Here is a 26,573-nt window from a genome sequence, read left to right on the forward strand (position 1 = left end):
TACACCTTGCATAAAAATTTCATATGGTACACATAAGGTGTCATGCACACCAGAAAATTAAAACGGCTGTCACGGTTAAACTACATATTATTTCGAGTCCGAAAATTAGTGAATATTCTTCAGACGTTCTAAAGTAAAGGTGAACAGCGTTTTTCTTAAAAATATCACTGTTATGTAGTAAAAAAAATCCGGAAAGTTCTCGCTTCGTGACTTGTTCAATACTTCGAACTCGGCTCGAGTCCGTCCCGACCTTCTGTCAAAGCCTGGTGCTGCGGACTCTCTCGCGGACCCTCTCTCTCGCACCGTCACCTCTCATTGGCCAGTGTTTTTTGTTAATAACTCGTAAACAAAGCCGTGGATTGCATTTTCGCAAAGGAAAAAGTTACTTCAAATGACCTCAGCTACCCCTCATTTTCGGCTGTTAAAATAATTGTGGACACCCTGTATATATATATATATATATATAAGAATATTAAACTGTAAGTAGGAAAGATCATAACGTATGTCCATCCTAAAGTTAATAGTTAGCTAGTGAACAACAAACAACAAGGTTCATCATAGGTTTATACTTTTCTATCTGAAACTGTATATTCTTTTGATCTACGATAAGAAACATAAATCTTTCCATTTGAAAAAAAAGGAAGTTGGCCTTGAAATTTCGAAACTACAAAAGAGTGAATACAACGTCTCACTAATCCCGTTAAAATTCAATGACTTTCATATTTAACAATTTTTAATTAAATGCACAATTTCAAAGTTATTTTAGTTATATGACTCACCCTGTACTGTATAATATGTATGTATGTTTAAATATACATATATCATAAGTGACATTATACGCTACATTTAACTTATCATGACAATTTATTATTCACTAACTCATAAATCTAAATTGTACGAATCAATCTATAACTGTTAGAAACAGTCATCAATGATACTATTGTTAATGCGACCCCTTCGAAATAAATTGGGACATCAAAAAAGAATTCAAAATTTAACTATTTTTTACAGTACTGATATATAGTAATAAAATGATATCGCGTCAAACAAATTTCCTTTTTCTTGATCTATTAATACAAATATTCTTGAGAAACAATGTATCGATAATGTCTCGTGATTACGTGATCATAATAGTATTCATTTAAGAGTAAATTGTACAAGAAAAATTGTACAAGAGAAAATATTTATATAATATTATAAAACATTAATATTTATCAGCGTAACGTAATCATCGAAAGTACTGAAATAATACTCAACACCGTTCAAAAGCTTCCTTGCAGGATAATATTTTATTTACACAATTTGATTACACAATCCAAGGAACAGTGCGATGTATACTGTGTTCAATCTAGTAAATTACGTATAATATTTTTGTCCCATTATACAACAAACCGTTTAATCGTTGGCATCCTATAAATAAGATAACTAATTAAAATATACAACAGCAGAGTAAATAATTGCTACAATGTGTTTTAGAAACTAGTAAACATGACTTTTTCAGATAATAAAAGACTACTTCTTTAAGCACAAGACACACCTATTAAAAATTATTTACAGCGTGTCAAGCAAGTATTCGGGCATCTCTTAAAACGAAATAATGTTTTTTAAAATGAACCAAACGATTTGAATTTGTTTGAGATATAAGATTCAAAGTTTACTAGACAATAAGAAAAAATTTTTTGCAAAAATTTCAATTGCTTGGAATGGCAAACAATAATTACAAAATTAGCTTCCTCAACTTTTTTACCTAACAGTAAGCCTAGAATGTAAATTGAAACAATGAAATTTGTAAATCGTGGTAACTTCTATGCATGCTGAAAAATTCATCGAAATCGTTGCCAAGCGTCTCGAGTTATCCCGCCCCTAATCCTGTGTTCCAACTACAGAGTAATAAAATAAAGTATGTTCGTCGTGTGGGTCCTGTTGGACCCTGACTACGTCGTACGGTCTATTTCGTCGATTTCAATGAAATCTTTAATATGCATATAACTTAACGAAGCCTTAAACCGCATTGTTTACATTTTTTGTTCTATGCTCAGATAAAACAGATAAAAACAAAGAAGATACAATTTTCCTATTTCTTTTGTTGCTCCAACCAGATGCAAGTTTTGCAGAAATTTGGTTAGCCATTGTCTAATAAACTACTCCTTCTGATATCTGAAAAAAGAAAAATTGTAATCATTCGGTCCAATTTTAGAGATGCTATTTTAAGCTGTGCTAATTGTAATTAAAAAGCGTTCGAACACTTTCGTGGCCCACTACTTATCGAGAAGTAACACTCGAGCTCGTGTCTAATTTCTGTAGGAACCTATCGACAGCTTCGCACGCGGTCTCGAAGACGGAAACCAGGTCAGCTTCGCCGTCGATCTGTACCAAACAGTCTTTATAGTGTTTCACGATCGGCCGGGTCCTCGTATGGAACTCCTTCAGTTGGTTCTTAATGTCTTCATAGTTCATCACCACAACTTCCCTGGTGGTAATCGATCTGCCCATTATGCGATCGCTCAGCACGGAATCCCGCACGTCCAGGTACAGGACGAGATGAGGCGGCCGCACGAACCTGTCGAACAATATGCTTTGCTCCTTCCGCCTCGGAAAACCACTCACGACCACGCCGTGCTTGTTCAGCCGATTGTTCAGTATCTTGGTGATCATTAATTCGACCAGTATGTCGGTCGGAACAAGTTGACCTTGCGACATCAAACGCGCTAATCTGAAAGCTCTCTCCGTTCGCGTCGATATCTCCTCACGGATCAGGTCGGCCGTCACGATGTGCAGGAAATCGTAGTGTTCCGCCAATTTCATACCCAGTGTTCCTGCAATGATCGGCGGTGTCAGCGGAATCGAAATGAAATAAAATACAAGGAACTCTTGATTAATCGACACGACTCGTACCGTTGCCGGGTAAATGACCAGTTTTTACAATTTCCATGCTACAATTATTCAAATTATGAATATACTTTCACCTGAAACGGTTCTTTTTTATTCATCCAAATGCGTATTAAACCTAGCATGTTTGGAGGAGGATCGAAATATGGCCACAGAATTTTGAACAGGTGTCTTTGTTCTAGCAATGTTCCTTTGTAAGTAATGTATTATTTAACAGTATTGTATAAATAATTATATCTCGAATAGAAAAAATAATATTTACAGTACCTTCTATTACATGGATACAAACCTCCCTTAAACCTTCTACTATCTTATGCGGCCTAGGGTTAATATAAAAATTGCAAAATATCTACATAAATTCAATGTTGTAATTTTTATAAGGCAACGCATACGAGTATTAGTGTTAACTTACAACAAAGAGTTGATCAAAATGCAATTTTCGAAGTATATAGCTGTATACAGGATGTCCCAAAAATGTCTCGCAATCCGAAAATGCAATCCGCGACATTGTTTACATCCGACTAGCATGCGTCATTCAAATATACTATTTACCCGGAAAAGGATAAATGTATATAAAGGGTAAATAACTCGGAAAGGGGTGATTCCTGAGGTCATTTGAAGTAACTTTTTCTACAGCAAAAATGCAATCCGCGGCTTTGTTTATGATTTATTAATGAAAAACAGTGACCAATGAGAGGCGAGATCAGCTGTGCGAGGCGACCGACCCAATGAATGGAACTGGGCTTTGACCTGTGGCGGCTACCTCCAGACCCGCCAGCAGAGGGCTCCTCTTCCCGCTAGTAGCCGATCCGCCTCGATCCGTATATATACACCGAGACTTCGTCCTACCCTTACGTCTAAGGCAAGGACCCGCTAGGATAGCCTTACCGATGAGTCCTCTAGCGGGCCCCGGACGAAACGTCTCCCCTTTCCTATACCACACTCGAACCGCCGCCAAAGACCGCTCGTTCGCTCGGTCGCCTTGCGTCAGACGAGCTCGCCTCTTATTGGTCACTGTTTTTCGTTAATAACTCATAAACAAAGTCGCGGATTGCATTTTTGCTGTAGATAAAGTTACTTCAAATGACCTCGGGAATCTCTTTCACCTTTTCAGGAATCATATCTCTTTCCGGGTGTTAATTTAATTATGGGACACCATGTATATTCGAATTGCTGGTAGGTGATCTGGGAAAATACTTCGAGTGCAAAGAGTTAATTAGAGCTCATTTGTACAAAATATAATGTAATATAATATATCATTCAAAAATGATGCGAATTGCAAACAAAATATTTCTGAATAGAGGCAACTGAACGGGAGATCCAATGGTAGAAATGGTAGTATGTGTATAGTATAATGAGGTAGCATAAATAAAATAAGACGTAATTACAAGTTTGGATAAGAAGAATTGCTTACAGGAATTGAAACACCGAGGAGAACAATAAAATGCATTACATTACATACAAAATATTAAATAAATTAATTCCAAAAAATTCTATAACTAATTTTAAGTTAAAAAATAATGCTGGTACAGTGGTGCACAGTTAAATTTATACAAAATTCGTACGGTTAAATTTTAAGCATATTATCGATTGCTTAATAATTAATTCTATTGCGCATTAATTAATTGAACTCATTTTAATCGGAAGAATCTCAGCTATCCATTGATAATGCAATTATAAAGGTAAGGTGACAATAACGAAAAGTGAAATTTTCTTTATAGCAGGTTTATTTTTTTATGGTCACGATGCCACTTTAACACTAAATGTATCGACATCTGTCAAATCACACGTTTTACATTTTTTATGTTACAATTATTGAAATCATAAAGCTGCTCTCATCGGAAATTGTTAGATATACGGTAAATTCTCCCCGATTGTCCATCAAGTTGTAAACAAAAATGGACAATTTGGGAAAAAGAGATACGATTAATCAAGCCTTGCGCCTCATTTTTATAGTTGTTAACAATCGGCGCTTGTGAAAATGAGACACGAAGTTTGAATAATAGCATCTTCTCTTCCCAAATTGTCCATTTTTGTTTACAAGCTGAAGGACAATTAGGGAGAATGTACTGTACATATTTCTTTCTTCAGGGTTACACTATTATAAAAATTGAGAAAAATATTAATAAGTTCAATCTCTTATAGTACTCATTGCCATGCCATGCTTGGAAGGATATGTCATCCAGTACATTTACATGCTGGCTCCTAACTCGACGTAAATTTAATCGTGCACTACTGTACAAGGTTATGTAATGTTGCAAAAAAGAATGTAAAGTATTATGAAATTTTAGTAACTTTTTCCAGCACCCGGTCCACCAATGATAAAGACGATTGGAAAGTTTTTTAAAAGCTCAGCATGTACGTTAACTGCGCTGGGCCTTGGAATAGAAATGGGCTTAAACATACAGTTGCCCATCGAACCGATTGTTTTCCGATATCCTTTTAATCTTGGTATCCCACTTCTCTTCTGCTACCAAAAACGAAATACATTCAACTATGCTCCTCTTCGGCGTTACGCAATATCAAAGTTTTTAGTTCATCTTGAAACCACATCTCGTGCATCGTGAAGTACTATCCTTATTCGAAAAAATATAACGTGTGAAAATATTGATCTACACTTTTGTATAAATGCCTTATGTGTAACTTGGTAACAATGAAGTGTGCAATGTTTAATATTTTGTAAAGGCTGACATGTAATTGCAATGCGTTAAAAATAGAGTTTTCATGTTTTCTGTGATAGGAAATATCTTTCTCGTTTCTCTGTTCTTCGAGAAACGCAAATTGGAATTAATTAATCCGACGATTAGAACATTTCAGATGAATTAAAACCATACACGTTTCACATTTACATACTTATATATGTTTATGGTTATGATTATACTGCGGATCTTTATGTAAAATAAACATTGTTTGTCTCTATTGCAACAAGCTGAAGCAAAATAGAAATCGATTTCATTCCTTAATATGCTTATAAGATGAAAACAATGCGACAATATCTTTAAATTCTTTTAATGTTTTTGTTGTTTTATATTTTTTTTCTAGATGTTTTCTAGATGTGATAAACTTAATAGATGTTTGAGGAAAAGCAAATGAATTTATGTCTACAAAATTTTCAGAATGTTTATAAAATACTGCAAGTGAAATATTCTTATTGTTTAAATAAAAGATTTGCTACAACACTCTGTACGTATACTGTAGTACTATAGCATACTTTCAATTATACTATTTAACCAGACATTATAATTGTAAAGTATGTTTCTTAAAGATATCTTTTAATGAAGAAATTTTTATTTAATTTTGTGGTTAATGTTTAAGATGTTCTTACTTCTTTCATACAATTATTTGATATTATATATATGTTTTCATAATTTATTGTCGAGTCTTTTCCACAGATCCGAGGATTGAATAATTATATCAAATTAAATACATTTTGTTTCTACAAAGCTTCAATTGAAGCTAGATTCCTACATTATCATTCGTGGTTAAACGACTTCGTAATACCAATCGTTGGTACAATATCACAGACGAGGTATAGGACACAGACTTACGATCCTAGGTCTGTGCCTTTGGTTTCTAGCAATGTCGATATTTCAGAACGTATTTCACGAAACCCCATATGGTGTCTTCTAACACATCGTCTATGGTGATAGCTCGTTTGTGCTATTACCACGTATCGTTCGCAACATTATCGACACAATGTAGAAACACCGTCAAGGTTATCAAAGTGTGAACCAGGTATGCCCAGGATCACTTATAGTTTAATTTATCAGTTTTTTGTTTCAATATATTCTTTAAATTACTACTTCTAGAAGCGTTAGCTTTTCAAAAGACCTTAAACGAAATATATGAAAATTTCAACGGATTGTCAGAAACTAGTTAAAGCTAGAAACCAGTTAAATAACAATATTTATAATATGTAAGTCTAAATGAATTCAAGTCCCGTCATTTAAAATTAAATGAAATTAGACTGTTTGATGTAACGATTGATATACTATATTGAAACTTAACAATAGCAACTAAGGATTTTCAAATATTGGGTACTTTATATAATATACGAAAATGTATAGAAATATTTTTTTATAATCAGCTTACATGTCGACTAAAAATCAATTGAAATTAATTAAAATGGTTATCAATGCCAAATTAATATTTCAAATTAATCATTTGAAATGAATATTTTGAAAATATAAGAAGCAGTGTGATTTCGAGAATTCAATTAACTACTAAAATGAGAATTGAAAATATTTTCAAAATTCCACCAGCTGGATAGAGTTTTCTGCTCTACTTCTTCTTGTTCGTCAGTTTAATGACATGCCTGTCAAGTGAAACTGTTTTAATAATATCAGTGACTACAACAGTTGACCTAGGAATATTTCTGCACGTTACCAGAACAGACGATTCTTGGTAAAATACCAAAGTCCAATCAATTTTAGCAAATCCGAAGTAATAACATACGCGCTAAAACCAATCTAATTTGACCTCCCATTCATATTCAAGAGTTCTAAATACATCGAAAGTTCTACGAAATATTCTCGAACTATGACGTCTTAAACACATCAAAAGTTCTACAAAATATACATACATGATTCATAGATGATTTAAAAAATTTTTATCCGATCGGATATGCATTTTGATACTTGATACTCTGAACAGATGTGCATAAAAGGATTAGAAATCGAAGTTTCACATTTGTGATAACGGAGTTTGATAACATACTGAAACTATTATAAAAATTTTCAACTTGCTTAAGATACGCAATTGCCTAATAAGGCAAACAAACCTAAGTAGCTGTTAAGAATTTATTAAGAGTTTCAGTAATTATTATATTGCAGATTTTCGTACAAATTCTCATTTTCAATCATTTATTTTTCGAATGTATGAAGAATATAAAACTTTCTTACATTCAATACAAAGTTCCTTATAGTGAACATGGAATAGCAACACAATTAATTTTGATCAGTTTAATTATTTACAAAAATGTTATCTTAAGACTGCTAGAACATCTCTCGCACATTATGAATACAATTTTCATAAAAGTCATTAAACTTTCCTAAGCAATTCCAATTACGAAATCAATAGATAATGTCGATTGCAAAACTATTTAACCATTTATTCAATGAACTCCTATTTTCCTAATGATGAGGGTGAAAATTAATACTTATAATAATTTATACAGCAAAGTTAATATACTAACTGAATCAAAATAGCTAACTATTAATACTAAAACTACCAAACCAGTTAAAATAACTGTTTTCTGAATTTTTCTTTTATAATTCCTGATATTATAAAAATATATCGATGAGAAATTTTTAGTCAAACTTCTTTATTCAAGCATATATTATTCTAAAAATCGTTTACATTAATCTCGTTTAGGGCTCGATAGTTCTAGTTTCAAAGAATAATACAACTACGACTTGTTTATAGCAATAATCTAATACGGTTTCGTTTTCTTCCCTTACTACCTTGAACTGTAGTAGCTTAATCGATAAAATAATTTTATGTTGTAATGTACAACATAATGTTGCAATATGCAGTAAAATCACCAGTTAAAAAGTAATGAATGTAATTTCTATATTAGGATAACGTAAAATAACAAAAGAAATATAATTAACAAAGGCAAACCTTAATAAGTTAAGATAAACGCTGAACAATGCCCCCCACGAAAGAGACTGTCATGTATCAAATAAGGATCCGGTACAAACTTATATTAGCTAAGCGCATGAAGATGATAATTGTTAAAATTTTTATCGCTTCGACTATGTAATGTACTATAATGTTATGTAACATGACACATAATGTGAATCAGTATTAAGTAGGAATGTATTTAATGAAAATTAACAATATCCATACAAAACTAATTATATAATACAAAATAACACAAATGTATTAATCATTTGAAAATTACGACATGACAGATTTTGGCAGCTCGATACGACTGGCGATAAACGATTGATAGTAACGTGAAATCTTTAAATTAAAAAATGTAATGCTGATTAACGAAATCATACTTTTTCTCGCTGTCTCTCTCTCCCACGCTCTCGATTAATACCACAATAATATAATATAAAATAATATGATATTATATAATGTAATGTAATGTAACATAATGAAATGTAACGTAACGTAATGTAACGTAATGTAATATAATAAAATATATTATAATATAATATAATAATATAATTAAGGATGTGTGTGTGTGGGCGATGCTAAATCGATTTTTTGAAGAATCGATTTTTTTCGAAGGAATTTTCGATTTGTTCAAATCGATTTTTGAATGTTCGATTTTGAAACGAATTGACTTTTTTAGTTACACGTGGATCATCGGAACATAAATTTGTTGCCTTTAAATTAATGGTTAATAAATTATTAACCATTGATTAATCAGGTTAATGTATACTTCAATTATTGTTAATACTTCCTTTTTCGAAATCCTAAATGAATATATAAATATACTAATTTAATCTAAAAGTTTATATACAGTAACACATCCTGAAATAGTGTTAGAAATGTTATACTCTCAATGTTGGTTTTTTTATTGAGCAACTTGATTTCCTAAATCGGTTCTAAAGTGCCATAAGAATTAAATCAATAATTCATGCAGTATGTATATGGATATAAGTAGTATTTCGATACGATTTTCTTTAAATCGATTTTCAAACAATCGATTTTTCAAGGTTCAATTTTCGAGTGAATCGATCTTTGTCGCTGTAATTCAGAATCGATTCAAGAATCGATATTTTGCCCATCCCTAAATGTAATGTAATAGTTAACGTTAACGGCGTGACAGTAAATAATAATAATTTAAGAAAAGATATCACCAATGGGTACGTCGTATCACTTTAATATTCCAATTCACGTCGAAAACTTTCGAAAACGGTGGAATACAATCTCACATAGTCTTCGAATGTCATAAATTCAGATTATCCGCGTATTCAGTGGACGACGTATGGGACTATAAAATATCAAGCATCGGAGTCAAACGGAATAAACGCGCGGCTCGTTCAAAGTAAAACGATCAAACAGCCAAGGCTGCATTCAAGGTGTTGCTGTTTGCGCACTTGGGTTACATAAAAGTTACATACTTCGGCAATCACGTTGGCAAATAAAATAGATCCACACGGTGGTTAACCCACGAATTTCATCCTTCATGCTCGGCTGAAATAATCGTCATGTAACAACCGTAGCGTTCCCCTCGCGCACAATGCAAATGTTGAGAAGTCATTTCTGTAGCGACGTTGATGAGCACAGTTGCGCGGTCACCGTGGTAATTAATAGCAATATTTGCGCGAACATGATTTGGCTGTAAAACCGCAAGCAGTTGTACCTTAGTTGTGCTCCACAATGAGTATCAGAACGGTTGTCATTGCGAAACTCTTCCTGTGAAGTTATTGGGACGTAAACTCGAACATAAAAATGTCAAATGGAACTGTTTGCTGAAAATATTAGGTTGTCCGCAAATAAATTGTAGCATTAGCATGTGGCAGAGGGAGTTTTACTTAAAATTAATTTATGCGATGGAAACAGCTTCCATTTGGCTGCGGATGATTTTTCTAACGTGTCAAGAGGCTTTTTACTTCCTCGAAAAAGGGATTATATTGTATGCATTTTAAATGTAACATTCTTATTCGAATTTTTTCACTATTTTGCAAATATTTTAAAATTGTTTTTTTCTCTTTGAATTAATTTGAATCGATATTGCATTATACATATATTTACTGGTCTTATCTCCATGATCAACTATAAGATTAATATTAGGAGCAATCTTTACTGGTTTTGTTGCTAAGCATTATATTTCGGTACGAGCATTGGGTTATAAACTTTTACATAGATCTCCATTTTCTACATACGTTTTTAAAAAATTAATCTATTTCATTTTTGAGTTATGTAACATAACAAAACGATATTACATGAAACTTTATAATCATTGCTAAAATTCATGCTTTACTAAATAGTGTACTCTTTTATAATATCGCAACTTCACAAAATCCGCAGCATAATATAAATACTTCTGTCATCAAATGATAAAACTAAAACAGATATATTAATTAATGTTCCCATATTACAGGTTCCAATAAGAACAGATATCAAAAGATCCTCGAGATTAAAACTTTAAATAGAATTAACAAAATATAAAAATAAATTTTTTTCCATAAGAACAGATATGTTGTTAACTAATACGAAAAGAGTTTTCAAACGTTATAACAAGAGTCCGATGTTGTGTAATGAATAATAAAATCATAACAGTATTAAATGATTACTGATGTATATATTAAATGATTGTAGAAATAATTATATACATATAGAAACGAGTCCTGTGAATTTAGAAAACTATAATGCTCATGTTATGATTTTCATGGCGCTCCTTTAATTAGCAATAATATTACATAATACTGTTAAATTACGTCTAGCATAAATTAATTCGATGTACCATTCACATTTTATAGGGACATTCGTTAATGAATGTTCTAAAAGAATCAAGATAATGTCGTTATTATAAATTACTTTAAGCTCTTCCCTATGAGGATTACATAAGAAGGAATTAATGCAAACAGGAAAGTAATACTTGCTCTTTGAGAAGCTTCGTTCCAAGTGCAACATGTTCGTTCTCATAATCTGAGCAACGTCATATGACGTGGCTCGGGTCTTGGAATTCTGCTCCGCACTGGCAAGTAATGTTCGCTATAAAATTAACCCTTGCTAATGAAGCATTTAAATTTTGAACGACATCTAATGAAAACTATAAAATCTCTGAAAAGCCCATGTCCAGTGTATACCATGTCTTACTTCTATTCTTGTGATAAAAATTAAAATAGTTTATACCTTTGAATTTTGAGATCCCGATTAAGTCATAAATAAATAAATAAATAAATAATGTCGCTATATAAAAGTAGCATATAATAATTCCAGGGTATTATTTATTTTATAGGAACTCTTTTAATGAACGTTGTAAAAGAATTAGAATAATGTTGTTAAATAAATTTAGCATATAATAATTCCATGTTTTATTTATTTTGTTGACTTTTTAAATAAAAGCTTTTGAAAGAATTAGAATAATTATATTATAATATATATATAATAATAATAATAAAATATTATAATATTATAATACTATAATAATAATGTAATATTACAATATTATAATTATATTATAATAAAAATAGATTATAATAATTCCCGGTTTTATTTCATTTATAGAGACTTCCTCGATAAACATTTTAAAAGAATTTGTTTCCATGGAATTTTCAATCCAGAGATTTCTATATCTGCTCCACAAGAATATATTTCGAAATATAGTAAATTCTCGCTAATTGATCCTCAGATTGTACACAATTACGACTATAAAAACGAGTCGTCTACGATACTATAATCGTATCTCCTCTTCGCAAATTGTCCATTTTTGTATGCAAGCTGAGGGTCAATTAGGGAGAATTTACTGTTAGTTCCCAGAAGCATCTTTTCACAACAAAATGTTCTTGTTCGTTTCGAATGCTGATCCCACGTATGAAACAATGTCCGCAGATTAAACATCAGAAGAATTTATTACACCCCTTTCTCTAATTGTTACCACATCTCTTTCCCAACAGCGAACAATACATAAATCCGTATAAGAATCTATCCTTCCCCTGTCAGGAAGATATACTAACAGCGAAAGACTACAATCACAAGACATTTACGAACATCTATAAACTATCGGTAACTCGAGTCTTTTCTGGCTACAATACAACTCTCTAATCATACCGTGATATATCGCCACAGGGCCTCGTATCTGCCCTTACAATTTTGAAAGTGAAAACTGCTTTTCTCGCCGAGAACACGACGCACTCCTATGTTTCGATCAATAAATTACGATAAACACAATAAACAGTTGTAGTATCGGCGCATATAACTCTCCGCGCAAGTTAGAAAGCCTCGGAGATCGCGAATTCTTGCAAAATCGAGCGCCGAAAGGACAATCGATAATGGGATCCTCGAAGTCTCAGTACCTGACGCAGAGGAAATCGTATGTTGGATCGACCAATAAATTGTCACCGGTCTTTCGGAACCGAACGAATTGAATCTGTTTCGTACGCGACGGATTAGTGGTTATTAACGTCATGACGGTTACCCGTGTCTCAGCGTCATAAACTCGTGATTCGATAAGATCGAATCGTGCAATAAATTAGGACAGTCGCGGAAAATGGACACGGTCGATCGATGATGCCTATGGCGGGAAAAACGACAGACCGTGCGCCGTTAAAGTGCAGGCGTGCTGGTAAATTAGATACGGATTCGAGAATTAGTTGGAGGCCGATTAGAAGGCGACGTGGACCGACACAGAGAGATTAAAATTGAAATAAGTTACGTGGTTGCAGATTAAGCGTTTCCATACCGGGATTCTTTTTGCTGGTATCTCTTGAATAATTTAACTCGGAATACTTATATAATAAATATTCCCGATGGGAAACTGGTCATCGCACAGTGTTCCGTTTATGTGGGCGTTCAGGACAAAAATCGCGACTTCTAAACCAGAGTTCGGCATTGTGTATTCTCTCTCACACACACACACACACACACTCTCTCTCTCTCTCTCTCTCTCTCTCTCTCTCTCTCTCGCTTTACCAAATTGTTTCGAATAAATATTTATCTAAGATCATTATCCGAATGAATTCCTTTAGTCGAATATTTTATTCGAATAACAATTATTCATTATAATTATTACCATAATTTTTTATTCGAATAAATTAGCCAAAGTATTTGTATGAAAAATGCTCGCGGCGGCAAGCATAGCACTTTTAGTGCAGTACTTTCGAATATTTTTTTCCATTTTGGACTAAGAAGAATCGAATTTTTGATACGAATATAATATCAAATACCGTAGAGAAGATCACGGAAATACTTTTTGATACCTCTTTTAAAAATCATTTCGAGTTTAATAAATATAATATATATGAAAAATTAGGACAATATATTACTATTACGTTAAAATTGCTAATCAGTATTCAAGGTATTACAGGAATAAAAACAACTTATGAAAATCGAATTGAATGTAATTGTTTATAAAATTCCATCGATTATTTGTAATAAACATCACGTTTTAATTTTAATAAAAGTATGAGTAATATTAGAAACGAAACTTCGTTTCTAATATTTTACGACAGAAAATTATGAGATTTGGAGATCGCAAAAGTCGCAGTTTTGTCCCGATTTTTGACACTTTCGACCAACAAGTGTTTGCAGTTTAAAGTGAGAAACTTGCAGTTTATACAATCTTTTAACGCTTGTAACTCGACTTTGCGTTAACCGATTTCGATGAAATTTTCAGCATACATTTAACTTACCGAGATCTACGAAACACATTTTTTTACATTTTCATTATAGGCTCAGATAAAAGAAGTTCGAAAATGAGAATCTTTTATTTTGTTTTGTCATACCAAATAATAGCAAAATTGTAACATAGCAGTTCCTTTATCATCTAAAAAGGTTTCAAATCTTTTATTCCAGTCTTAAAGAAGTTATTGCGTTTTAAAAAATGTCTGAATATTAATGGGAATCGCCGTATGTGAAAGACAATTTCGTAGTTATTAATTTCAGAGTTCAACGATAGCGTATCAAAGCATATCAAAGGTTACATTAAGTGCAGAGCTATTCTGTGTAGGCTGTAGTTAAGTTTTCATGGAGATCGGTACCTTCCGTTTCATTGGTGGAATGATGCAGCGTCTAGATTGAATTTAACGATTCTAGAACAGGTTACTGGCACCCGTGTTCAAACGATCACAGCGGGAAGGACACTTTAAGCAGCAACGCCGCGATATCGCGTTAACGTTATCAGGTTGTTCAACTAAAATTATCACGTTGCGTAATTTCTCAAAATAAGCTTCAACTGTTCCGTATATGGGTAATCACGGAAGAACTATTTACTTCTGTCGAGTGGAATCCATCAGTAGATCGTTGTAATGACAAAATCGACTAGTAATTTTTATGAATACGTTATCTTATAGTAAATGATGCCCTTAGTTTTATGGCATCGTATTGTCGAAAGTACATACTAAGATAGAAGTATCTGTCACTTATGCAATTAGTTTACCCATTTATGGCATTTTGTTCAGCGAAAACGCATGCCGTGTTCATTTCGTACGATACGTTTTCGAAATACGTGGAAAACGCGTTAAAAAACGCGGTGGATGTGTCGTCGAAAAGAAAATTTAATTTTCTATTATAAAATTGACATCATTTTTATTGTAACGTAAAAAAAATATAAATATATGTACTTGTTACAGTTAAATACAATTAACTTCGAAACACATTGAAGAAATTTAACAATTTTCTATCGATTTCTCAGATTTATTTAATATCCTGTGAGTGCCCTAATACTTTTCGAGGAGACTGTACATTACGTATTGCTTAATGCGTTTAAAAATCCATGGATAATAGTAATAATTCATCGCAGGTTTTTTAGATAATTTTTTATTCGACAGTTTCCCAGGAATTACAGCAACTGATGAGATTAATCAATGTTGTATCTACTGCGACTTTTGTACCAGCGTTGGCGGAATTTATACTAAGACCTTATTCTGCCACGATCAATGAGCAGTGTCCTATAAATGAAGACAAATAGTTGTCACGGATGGAGGTCGAAAGTGGAAAACATAATGTGGAAGCTCGGATCTAATGATCGAGGCTGCTGAATCGGTCTTCCATTGCTGGAACATTTCACTTTTCATTTTACGAGTGAACAATGACCGTTCAAATATAAGTGACAGTAATATGAATTACATACGATAGATTTAATAATAATCCAATTAAATTGTGTTTACAGCAAACTCATTGTATCTATTAATATTTTACTGTTAAAAATCGATGCGTTTGTCCAAACTACGGATCTTTTTATAAAATAAATTTTCCAAGACAATTTTAAGAACCAGAAATTAGATACAAGTGAATTATTTCTTTTAATCATTTTGATAAATTGAATATAGTGTAACAATATCCCAGAAACCTTATCAAAAGGGCTAATCAAATGTTTGAATATTTATTATGATTTGTTGACATTTTCTTAATTTTTAAACAATTATTGTTCTAATAGATAGTTTTCGAAAAAAGTAGATCTATGGAAGTAGAATCAGGTAACTGTGTTATACATAGATTTTGTTCATTTGTGACAAAATCAAGTAGCTGAAATATAAAACTACAGATCTTTCTACAAAATAAATTTTCCAAGACAATTGTAAGAAACAGAAATTAAATTGTTAGATGTTACATTATATTCAACTTATCAGAATAATTGAAAGAATTAATTCATTTGTATCTAATTTCTGTTTCTTACAATTGTCTTGGAAAATTTATTTTATGGAAAGATCTGTAGTTTTACATTTCAGCTATTCGATTTTATCACAAATACACAAAATCTATGTATAACCTAATTGCGTGATTCTAATTCTGTAGATCCATTTTTTCGAGAACTGTCTATTAGAACAATAATTGTTCAAAAATTAAATAACAAATCATAATAAATATTGTTATTCGATTACTTAGTTTCTGGCAGTTAATTTGAATTTTCAAACGTTTCGTTAGCCCTTTTGATAAGATTTTTGGGATAAATGCAGAGTTTTATAAATAATATCAAATATTATATAATACGTAAACTCTCTATAGACAGGAAATCGATGATCAAAAGGATCTGATGTCTTTGCTGCAAGAAATGTTATCAACAACAGAATTAAACATTTTGTGCACTCGTTTGTTGAGGTATATTACAATCGTTCTTACATATCTACTGACTCAAGATAATAGAAAAATGAACGTGTTCAGTACCTTAAGAAATACGTTAAAAAGAATGACGAATAAATTAATTTCGGATATTTACTTAATAACGTAAGATTGTAAAGCGATCAACGTTTCTGATGCAATCTAGAAAGCTTTCAATTTAATTGCATAAAATACTGAAAAATACCATATGAGATACTGAAACATATATTGTAAACAACATTGCATACAATGTGCAAGAACAATTTCATAATAATTATGTCCGTTCAAATCACAATGATACTTAATAAAATGCAACATAACGTATAGTATGATCAAATTATTCATATAATTTCAATAAAAAGTCATGTTAACAAAAGGAAACGATTAATTATTGAAAAATTATACTTTACAGTTAATGTTCAATGGAGACAATATCGTTTTCGGGTTGATTCGGACCTACAGTAAAATAATGTTATTCGACCGATAGTATCTGACAGTTAATTAAAATTTTCACACGTTTTGTTAACGTCTATAAATAAATTCATATCTTCTAGAAGGCGTACCTAAAAAAAATATCTTTAATAACACATGGATAAATAAAATGATCTTAAACATACTCGGCTGTATTTTTGTCAAAAATGTCTGTCGTTCGAGTGTCAATCAATAGAAAGCTATTCGAAGTTTCATAATTTTTCACCCTACCTTCTCACTTCTGACTTCGCACTTTACATTCCTTGCTTTACATCAACATACCATTATCGACAGCAATCATACATTGCATTACATGGTAGCCGCATAACAAACGTGATCAGTCTCTAATATATATGTATATGTATAGATCGCCTACCGAGATGAAGAACAATTGTCTTTTTATCTCCCGAGCGAATGTGCGAGCACATTATTATACTGGCACATAGAACGCGTCGGATACGACAGCTAATAAACAAACAATCGCTGATCTTGACTAAATTACTGGTAGAAAATTACTTGACACGTACTATGACCTCTCTTTTATCTGACTCGACACCGCGCGATATCTGATTCTCGGGCTATTAACATTTTACAACTAGGCACTGTAATTATCAACTGTGTACTTTACGCGGTCCTATGGGTTTGCTTTCACCGCGTGCTTTCGTTTTTACTGAATGTACGGCGTTCCACGATCCTTTTTCCCCCTCGAACTGGCTCGGAACCGACTGATAAACAATCTATCGGTCGCAGATTTTCTAATGGACTGCTTTCGTTCCGCGGCGACTCGAGGATGTACAGAATGATCCATATTCGATGTTAGCGATCTTGGCGACACAATTTAGTATCAAGCTTACCGTTGATTAGGTATACAGTAATTTCTCCCTAATTCGCGATTATTATGCACAAAAATGAACAATTTGGGAAGAGGAAATACGATTATTCGAGTCTAGCGGCTCGTTTTTATGGTTTCCGATTGTCAACAACTATAAAAACGAGACGCAAGGCTCGAATAATCGTATCTTCTCTTCTCAAATTGTCCATTTTTGTGCGCAATCTAAGCGCGAATTGGGAAGAAATTACTGTACTATGTAGCTGTGTAGGGTCAAGAACAATTCAATTAAAATTCTAGAGAATTGGCAGATTATTCCTGAGAAATAATTTGATCCAGGACTCGTCTATACTATTGTTTTAAATAGTGACAACAAATTATTAAACAAATTATCGTGAGATCAAAATTTATATGTATACTGAATATTTTTTATCGAAATCGGTTGACGTTATTACGAATTACAAACAATCAATGGTAGCGAAAATCGCAGTTTTCCTCGACTTTCGATCACAAAACTGTGAAAAATCTAGAGACTTTGACAGCTTTCAGCGCTAGTAGCTTGAATCTGCGTTAACCGACAAAATATTCTTCGTATCAGTTACCACGATCTATAAAACGCGTTGTTCAAATTTTCGTTATAGATTATTTTTTTGTCATTCCGTTTAATAGCAATATTAAAACGAAGTTATTTTAGTCATTGTATAATAAACTAGTCCCTTTGACATCTCCAAAAAATCAAGTCACTTCGTTCGATTTGGAAAAAGTTATTCTGTTTCGGAATGTGTCCGAATATTAATATGCGAATCGCTGTCTAGAATACAAAAATTTTGTATATAATATTACTTAATGGAATCATTGTAAATGAGAATTCCTGAAGGGTTAAAGTAACAGTAAAATTAAGCAATATGAAGAAAATATTCATACAGAGATCGCACCGTACCTCAACTACGATTGTATACATAGAAACATCGAAGCCGAGCCAGCATGATCACATCATTCACATCTCTCTCTCTCTCTCTCTCTCTCTCTCTCTCTCTCTCTCTTTCTTTTTCTCTCCTGATCTTTCTTTCTCTCCTTCTCGCGTGCGAACATATATCTTCAGCCCCGATCTATTTGCCGAACCACTCCTATCGATGTATCACCGTGCACTCGACGCTGATGCAACTCTATTAACGACGCTAAATGGCGCTCTCGGCGTCGTCGACGTCACAAAAGTGGCACATGCCCGAGGTTCGCCAAGGTAGTATTTGTGTCCGCTAAAATCCAGCATCCACGTGAAAGCGCCTGCAGGAATTTTTCCTGCGACCAACCGCACACGCCCGTGTCTATAAAGATTCAGGATGTGACGCAATCTTGGGTCCGGGTTATGGGTCAATCTCCTTCGCTTTGATGAAAAGCCGAGACCAGTTCAGATTTCCGCCTGCGCCCCGGTTTTTCAGTAAATTCGTGACTATCTCGGTCGCGCGAAGTCTCTATGATACAATCAATAGAACTTGAAATTATTATTTAGTTTACATCTGTTCTGTAAATGATCAATAAATATGTAAATGACCTATAAATCTGTAACTACTGGGAGGATTTTAATTTGTTTATTACTTCCACGACTGAAACGTAACGATGCTCTTTTAAGTCCTTGTTGTACCATTTTTTTCGCAGTTAGAATTAGGAATTTTTTGATCCTAATAATTTCTTAAAAAAGAAAGAAAAGTTACGTTCATTGTTTGCCTACATTTATTTCAAGAGGCAAGAGATTAGAATTTTATTACGACTGAAAGGAACGAAATTACAAGTTGCAAGACACAGGAGACACAAGCACATTTCTTTTTCTTTCTTTAATCACTTCGATAAGTTGAGAATAATGCAACAACGTTCTTAGGTTGTCCTAACATGTCCACCGTTTTAGATTATATCTATTCATTTTTGCCATAAATGCATAAAAAATCCGCAGTCTAGTTATTACTGAAAATAACCACCACGAGTCAGATTATTATAAGCTAATGCATTTTCTGACATTTGAGATTTTTCTTCGTATGTAAATTCTAATTATAAAAGGGTTAAACTTATTGCAAGATAAATTGTAACTATCTAAGTGAGATGTAAAGATCTATTAACGACTTTCAAAGAATGTGAAAGCGGTTCAATGAATTGTTTTTACATGCAATTAAATTTTTCAATCAATATTTCAAGGAAGATTTCGAAAATTGCCATATATGCCATAAAGGACTTATTGGATTGTATGCATTTATAATGGAAACGAGCAGATTAAACACAAATTAGTGAAAATGTCAGAAGCATTTGAGAAATAGATTACATCATTTGTAACCTGATAAAGTCATTAAAAATGAAATAAATTACTATGCATCTCTTGCTGGTTGCAATCGATGCAAACATTGAGAGAATTTATTCAGCAGATATTTTTGAGAAGTTGTGAATAGGTTGTTACTATGTATTATAGAGAGTTACATTTCCATTTCATCGATGTAATCGCGAATTAGTTTATGAAAGTGTGAATTCGCAGCGCAGTGAGCACAAAGAAAGAGAAAACCTGGCGTATAAGATATATTGCGTTGGAAAGTTTGGAAATTGGCTTAATGGGACTCGTCATAATACGTTCTCCACGCATACACATAATGCTACTTCCATCGGGTTTTAACAGTCGAATAATCGCGAGCATGCATCGCAGCGACTGGACAGTAATTGTTCGAGCAAAGTACTACCTGTCTTTCCGCCACTTCCACCAGGTGTCATTGACTCGATGACATGATCCATCAGGATAATTAACGTTACATCACAATTGTTCCGTCGAGGCGACAACAATCGACGAATTTATATGGCGAATAATGAATGAAACAGGAAGAAACGGCGCCGGTCCACAATGAGCCCCGGTCGAATTCTCGCTTCGCTAGCGAGAACAAAAAAGGTCGAAAGCAAAGTTGCATCTGTCAGCACGAGTTTCCAATCGACACCACGTCCGCACGGCCGAAATATAGGATATTTTGCTTAACACCGTGGCGCCAGCCATGCAAATACTAACAGCCTCGAATTCCTTTCGCTAATAAAGTTTTAATTAAGCGCCGCAACACACTCGTAAAATCGACAACGCTCGGCCAATAACCGCGCTAATCGCCAACAACCAATAACATTCTGTATTCGTCGTTGCAAAATTAAAAACTTGCTAACGAGCTGAATGCCTCGGCTGCGCCATTAGTATAGCTTTTGCAAACATTCCCAGGGAACGGCTTATTAATCAAGGATTACAGTTTTTCAAACATGCAAATCCCACAAATTACACGGCACTCTTTTTACGATATCGATTTACGCGATCTGAATTCAGGCAGTCAGCAAATCTTGATAAAGCTGTTGAATTTCAACGAGCCTTCAACTTTCGACGAATGAAATGTGACAGCGAAAATCGGCAAATTTATGAAAGATTGGTCAAAGAAAATATTCAGAAAAAATCATCCAACAAAATTTACGTTAACAACGAAAATGAAGTCGAATTTCCAAATATTTCAAGCGATGAAGATGAAGAGTTTTTGCCAATTAAAAAAATAAGGTTGCTTGTTTTACATTACAGTAGCGATAGTGGCATCAAATTTTTATCTCTGTTTTCTGAAATGTCATAATTATCTTTTCTAACCAATATTTTCTCTTTTGTACTTACAGATTCTAATTGCGAGATTTTCGTTCGTTTATTTTTTGGAATAAATCCACGTGGAACGGAAATTCGCGTAAATTGAGGAACGTGTGTAGATTAGCTGCGTCGGACGCCATTTATGAAACGCGAACCTGTGTGTTAGAAGACTTCTGAATAACCAACCTGAGAGGGACTATCGTCGTCGAAAACTTTTACAGCAGTTTATACGACTTTTTTTATAAAAATCTCTTTAGAATCGTCGCCGCTCCTGAACGTATCTACGGTCGTTACAGTTTCAACGTTTTCAGACTGAATGCCGGGGATGCCACGAGATCGAGACATTTCCACCGTCGCCGCACACGTATCGTCTAGCAGCCGAGATTGCAGTAATTGCCACAATTTACCTTGCGAATGGCATAAATAGATTCTTTGTACGGTCGGCCGGGAGACTTTTATCTGCGAACGTTTCAGAATATCTTGACGCGGAGCAGCGCCGTGATCGCTCCGATTTTTCTGTGATCCACCGAGCGTTATTTATTAACGCGTGCAAATAAACGGGCAATTCATACGCGTTAATAACATCACGGGCATAATTCATCGCTAAAACCCGCACCACCGATCACTCGATCGCTGGGCACACGGTTTAATATTAGGCGATGACCTAAACATCTAAGGTATTTACAATATGGCGTGTCACTTTATCATAATAGGTCTACAGAAAAGTTCTGTCCGCTTTTTAGGTAACACTATACCTATCGGAGCGGTCAAGCGACCGCTTTTTAAACTTTGTAAAATTGTTTTCACTTTGCCTCAACTTACCGCACGACTTTTTCTTTAATGTATAGCTACTTAATTTTTTGATGTCTATTTATCTTCTTCTTTCGTCCTTTTCTGATAATTTTCTGTTATTCTATCGTTATCTACCGTGCGGATTCGTTTGACCACTGGAAAAATATATGAACTTTTATTATAACCGGACTTATGCACACAGTACAAGTGTAATAATAATAGTACATAAAATTTCAATTGTGTGTGCGTAAAATTTCCAGTTACAAGACAAATTTTATAGGATAAGAAAAATGAAAAAGAACTAAAAATAGTAGAATATCTCCTAATATTGAGAAACAAAAAGTATGGAGGGAATATCAACAGATTCCACTACAATTTCTGAAAAACGAAAAAGCATGCCAAATATTGAATAAAATATAGAAACATATGTAAAAAATATCTGTGAAAAATGTTCGCTGGAGAGACTCGTCATCCGTAAAAAATGCGGCGTATAATAAATTTTATTTTTATTTTAATAACATTATCTAAATTACCGAAATAAAATATAGTTTTTTCAATTTCTAGAGTTTTCTTTCTAAAGAATGTATAAAATGCCAATATGTTATTTTGTAGATATTTATGTACATGATTGTGCATACAAACGTTAAACCAAAATATCTCAAAAACGAAAACCCATTTTGAAAAATCAGGGTTCTTTAACATTAGGTATGTACTGTAACTACAGCCCACTCTCGTTTCAAAAGTGATTTCCACAATCGTAAGTTACCCTTGTTAGTTTACCACATATTAGTGTACATAATTTGTGTATCAAATATTTCGAACTGTCTGAAAATTCGATGTATGTAGTACGCTTCGTCGATTTTCGTAAAACTAATAAATGGGTTTGTAAATTTAAAAAAAACGGGTTTCAATGGTAATATACATATGCAAAAATGAATGGTTTGTGAAGTGATGATATTAGAAATACATGTTGAAGTGGATGTTAATTAATTCATGGTTTTTCATGTTTAATACATTGACGTTCGTATCGGTGTCTGTAAAAACGGAACGTTACGCAAAGTAAATTCAATTTTTTTAACGTATCGGGAATTTATGAGCCAAGAATTATTACCATAATTACGCTCGGTGATATTACGTCTCTTGGCTGTACTGTGGCACTTATAGCTCTTAAAAGAAGGACAATAAAATACAATCTGGCTTCGTTGGAATTTTATACGAACTTTAGATATTTTTAGCTTGATGATATTATCGGTATAGTGAATTAAAAATGGATGTAATTCAGCTTTTACTATTAACATTTGCATAAAGAACAACAATCTATTTAGAAACCAAAAATAAATGTATCTTATAATGTATTTATTTCAAATCATTTAAAATTATTAAATAAACATACAATTATTAAATATTTAAGTAATTAATATTTAAATGATTAAACATATAACATTATTTATTATTAAATAAACACATAACATTATTTATTATTAAATAAACACATAACATTATTTATTATTAAATAAACATTCCATGTTTATTATTGAATTTGAACGTATCTATTATGATTATTATTGATTTATTAAATAACATCTTTTCAATTCTATACAAGAGATTATTTATGATTACTATATAATATTTATGAAGGTAAAACAATAGACAGCAAAATATTAAAATTAAAGAATACTATTAACTTACCGTAGTAGAACACATTTAACTTCTTGCTCTATTTTGACGAATTTGACTCGTGATGAAGATATTGTTACATCATTTTTAATTTATTACAATTATTCAAAGAGGAAAGACGATGACGAAAAATAATTTAACACAACGTGTATATATTAAATGTACAATGTGAAGAGACTGCTCCGAATATTTGTTTGTTCAGTTGTTTTTAATATTTTTTCATGTGAGGACGTCCATTCTGTTTCGTTATCGATTTCTTGTAACAAAGTTATCAGACATTTTTATCTAAGTTACATTTCTTACAATTAACTCGCTTAGGAAATTTTTATTTTGCACAAAGATCCTGTTAAGTATAAATGTTATTCCGTTCTATTAAGCTGGAATAAAATTCGGTTTTCTTCTTATCAATATTTAACCAGTTAGTTGCTGCAATCTCTTCGAAAAATGTATGTGCGTCTGTTATAATATAGAATTATATTTTAATAAAATGACAGTTTTATCTATCAATATAATTACTAATATTTATGTATTTTCTTAACTGTATTAAAAAATACATTTAATATATTATTCACTTAAAAATAATTTCTTAGAAGAAAAAAAGGTACGTATTTATTATTATTGTGAGCCTATAATTACTTGAATGTTTAACCAGTTAGCTGTTTTTGACGAGTATACTCGTCATAACACAAAACGTAATTTCTTCCTGACGACTACACTCACCAGAAACTGCTAACTGGTTAAACATTCAAGTAATTATAGGCTGACAATAAATATATATTTTCTCTTTTTCTTCTAAGAAACGATTATAATCGGAAAACTTCTATTCATTGTAACAGTGAAGAAAATCGTACAACAAGATGTCTATAATGGACATAGATTCAGTTTTATAATGGTCAATCCTATAAATCTACTTTCACAACATTAATATGCAAATTCACAGTTTCACGGCATGCTAATATACATCTTACTATCATATACAGTGCCAATTGCCATTAGTAAGTTTGGAAAAGTATAGTCTCTAACAAGCAATATTTATTTCATGTAACGAATGAAGATGAGATGATAATTGTAATCTCACGTGTTTCCGTTACTACAATACTGAAGGTAGGAGCTGGATTTCCTTGAGTTCCGAGCAGTATCGTACATGCAAATTCACAGTTACAGGTCATGCTAATGCAGATCGTCTTAGCATTATGATACACGGTCGATTGCCATCCGTAATTTTGGAGAAGCGTAGTCTCCAACTGGTAACATTTATTATGCGTGACAAATAAAAATAAGATGGTAATTGTAATCACGTGCGTTTCTTTTGGTAGAATATAATCGAAAAGAGAAGCCGGATTTCCTTGAGTTCTGAGCAATATTGTACAAACCTTAAAATGCGTGCAGTGCGTAAATATCGCGGGAACTAGATCGTATAATCTTGCTTCGTTCATTCAGAGAAACATTCGATGCGAAAGCACGTAATGCAGAAACGTTACGAGCGCCAATTCAGAAAAACTTATTTCATCGCTTCGGGGTGTGGGAAACGATCCGAAGCAAATGTCTGCCATTTTCATAAACCGCCTGCTCACATTTTTCGCTTATCTGCCGCAGGGATCGTGATTACTTTGTGTACTTTATAGTGTGTCAACTTTTACTCTCGAAAACAACCTGTAAAATTTTCGGAGACGGTCAGATATTTCACTGTTGTTGTTTACTCATACTATTTTGCATCGTTTTTACTCGAAATGAGAAATTAAATTTTTATGCAAGCTATTAGCATTTGGAGAATTTCGAATTCCATTATTGAAGCAAGTATAGTAATAAAAACTGCACATCTAAATATATTTGATTTTCTCACTTTTGCGTAACAATACGGATCGATCATTTTTATTACTTGAAAGGTTTAGTGTTAAATAATTCATTTTACTAATATTTGATCGGTCCATAAGATCGTTTGATTTTAATTTCGATTTAAATTTCTCACATGGTAATTGTCTAGTACTAATATCTCGTACGTTATTCGATAATTTTGGTTTAATTCTGATGATTGTTTACTCATTCGTTCCGCGTTAGTAATAAAGTGATTAATTTTTTGAAAACTGCGAAGTATCGAGGTTACAAGAGTGTACATCTCCGACTAAATCGTAAATGTTCATTCCACTCCATAATATTTAACAAATTAATCACTTTAGGGTAAGTATATTAATTACTCCGTTCTCCGTGGTTACTGCGTCTCCACAATAATTTTACATATATCTAAAAACAACATTATTCAGTTAAAGATGTCGAATCTTTTTAACAGAATTTGATCTGTCATTTTCATAGCCGAATCAAAATTTCAGCTTCTTGAAACCAATAAAATACGGGAATTAATTTTTTAAATTGAAACACATTGGAAATAAACATGAAAAGAATATAAAAATGATGCTTTTTAGAAAAAAAATTTTATGTTCATAAAATTCGATCAAATTACAGCAAAACAGTGATATAATCGACTTCTTCCATTTTAATTTGACATGGAAATTTAAATCGAAATTAAAAACGCACTTATGGACTGATCTAATATTTATC

At 32.8% G+C, this 26,573-nt stretch overlaps 1 protein-coding gene and 1 long non-coding RNA gene across 2 annotated transcripts; both read right to left on the reverse strand.

The window, feature by feature from the left end:
* Window positions 1–2,262: 2,262 nt before the first annotated feature.
* Window positions 2,263–2,932, reverse strand: LOC117221127 (adenylate kinase isoenzyme 1-like). Its single transcript, XM_033471818.2, has 2 exons — window positions 2,896–2,932; window positions 2,263–2,816 (listed from the first exon to the last, which is right to left on the reverse strand). The coding sequence occupies exons 1-2, from the start codon at window positions 2,930–2,932 to the stop codon at window positions 2,263–2,265; spliced, it is 591 nt and encodes a 196-aa protein (XP_033327709.2).
* A 13,891-nt stretch (window positions 2,933–16,823) lies between these two features.
* Window positions 16,824–21,877, reverse strand: LOC143259821 (uncharacterized). Its single transcript, XR_013033831.1, has 2 exons — window positions 21,735–21,877; window positions 16,824–19,386 (listed from the first exon to the last, which is right to left on the reverse strand). It is a non-coding gene; the product is annotated as an uncharacterized LOC143259821 (long non-coding RNA).
* Window positions 21,878–26,573: the final 4,696 nt, after the last annotated feature.

Source organism: Megalopta genalis, chromosome 7, assembly GCF_051020955.1.
Source record: "Megalopta genalis isolate 19385.01 chromosome 7, iyMegGena1_principal, whole genome shotgun sequence".
Taxonomy (NCBI): domain Eukaryota; kingdom Metazoa; phylum Arthropoda; class Insecta; order Hymenoptera; family Halictidae; genus Megalopta; species Megalopta genalis.

What these genes read in the sequence shown, in the direction of transcription:
- LOC117221127 (XM_033471818.2), bottom strand. Translation starts at nt 2,932, where the DNA reads ATGGAAATTGTAAAAACTGGTCATTTACCCGGCAACG. An exon ending in TGGTCATTTACCCGGCAACG is followed by an intron (nt 2,817 to 2,895) that starts GTACGAGTCGTG and finishes CGATCATTGCAG; the next exon opens with GAACACTGGGTATGAAATTG.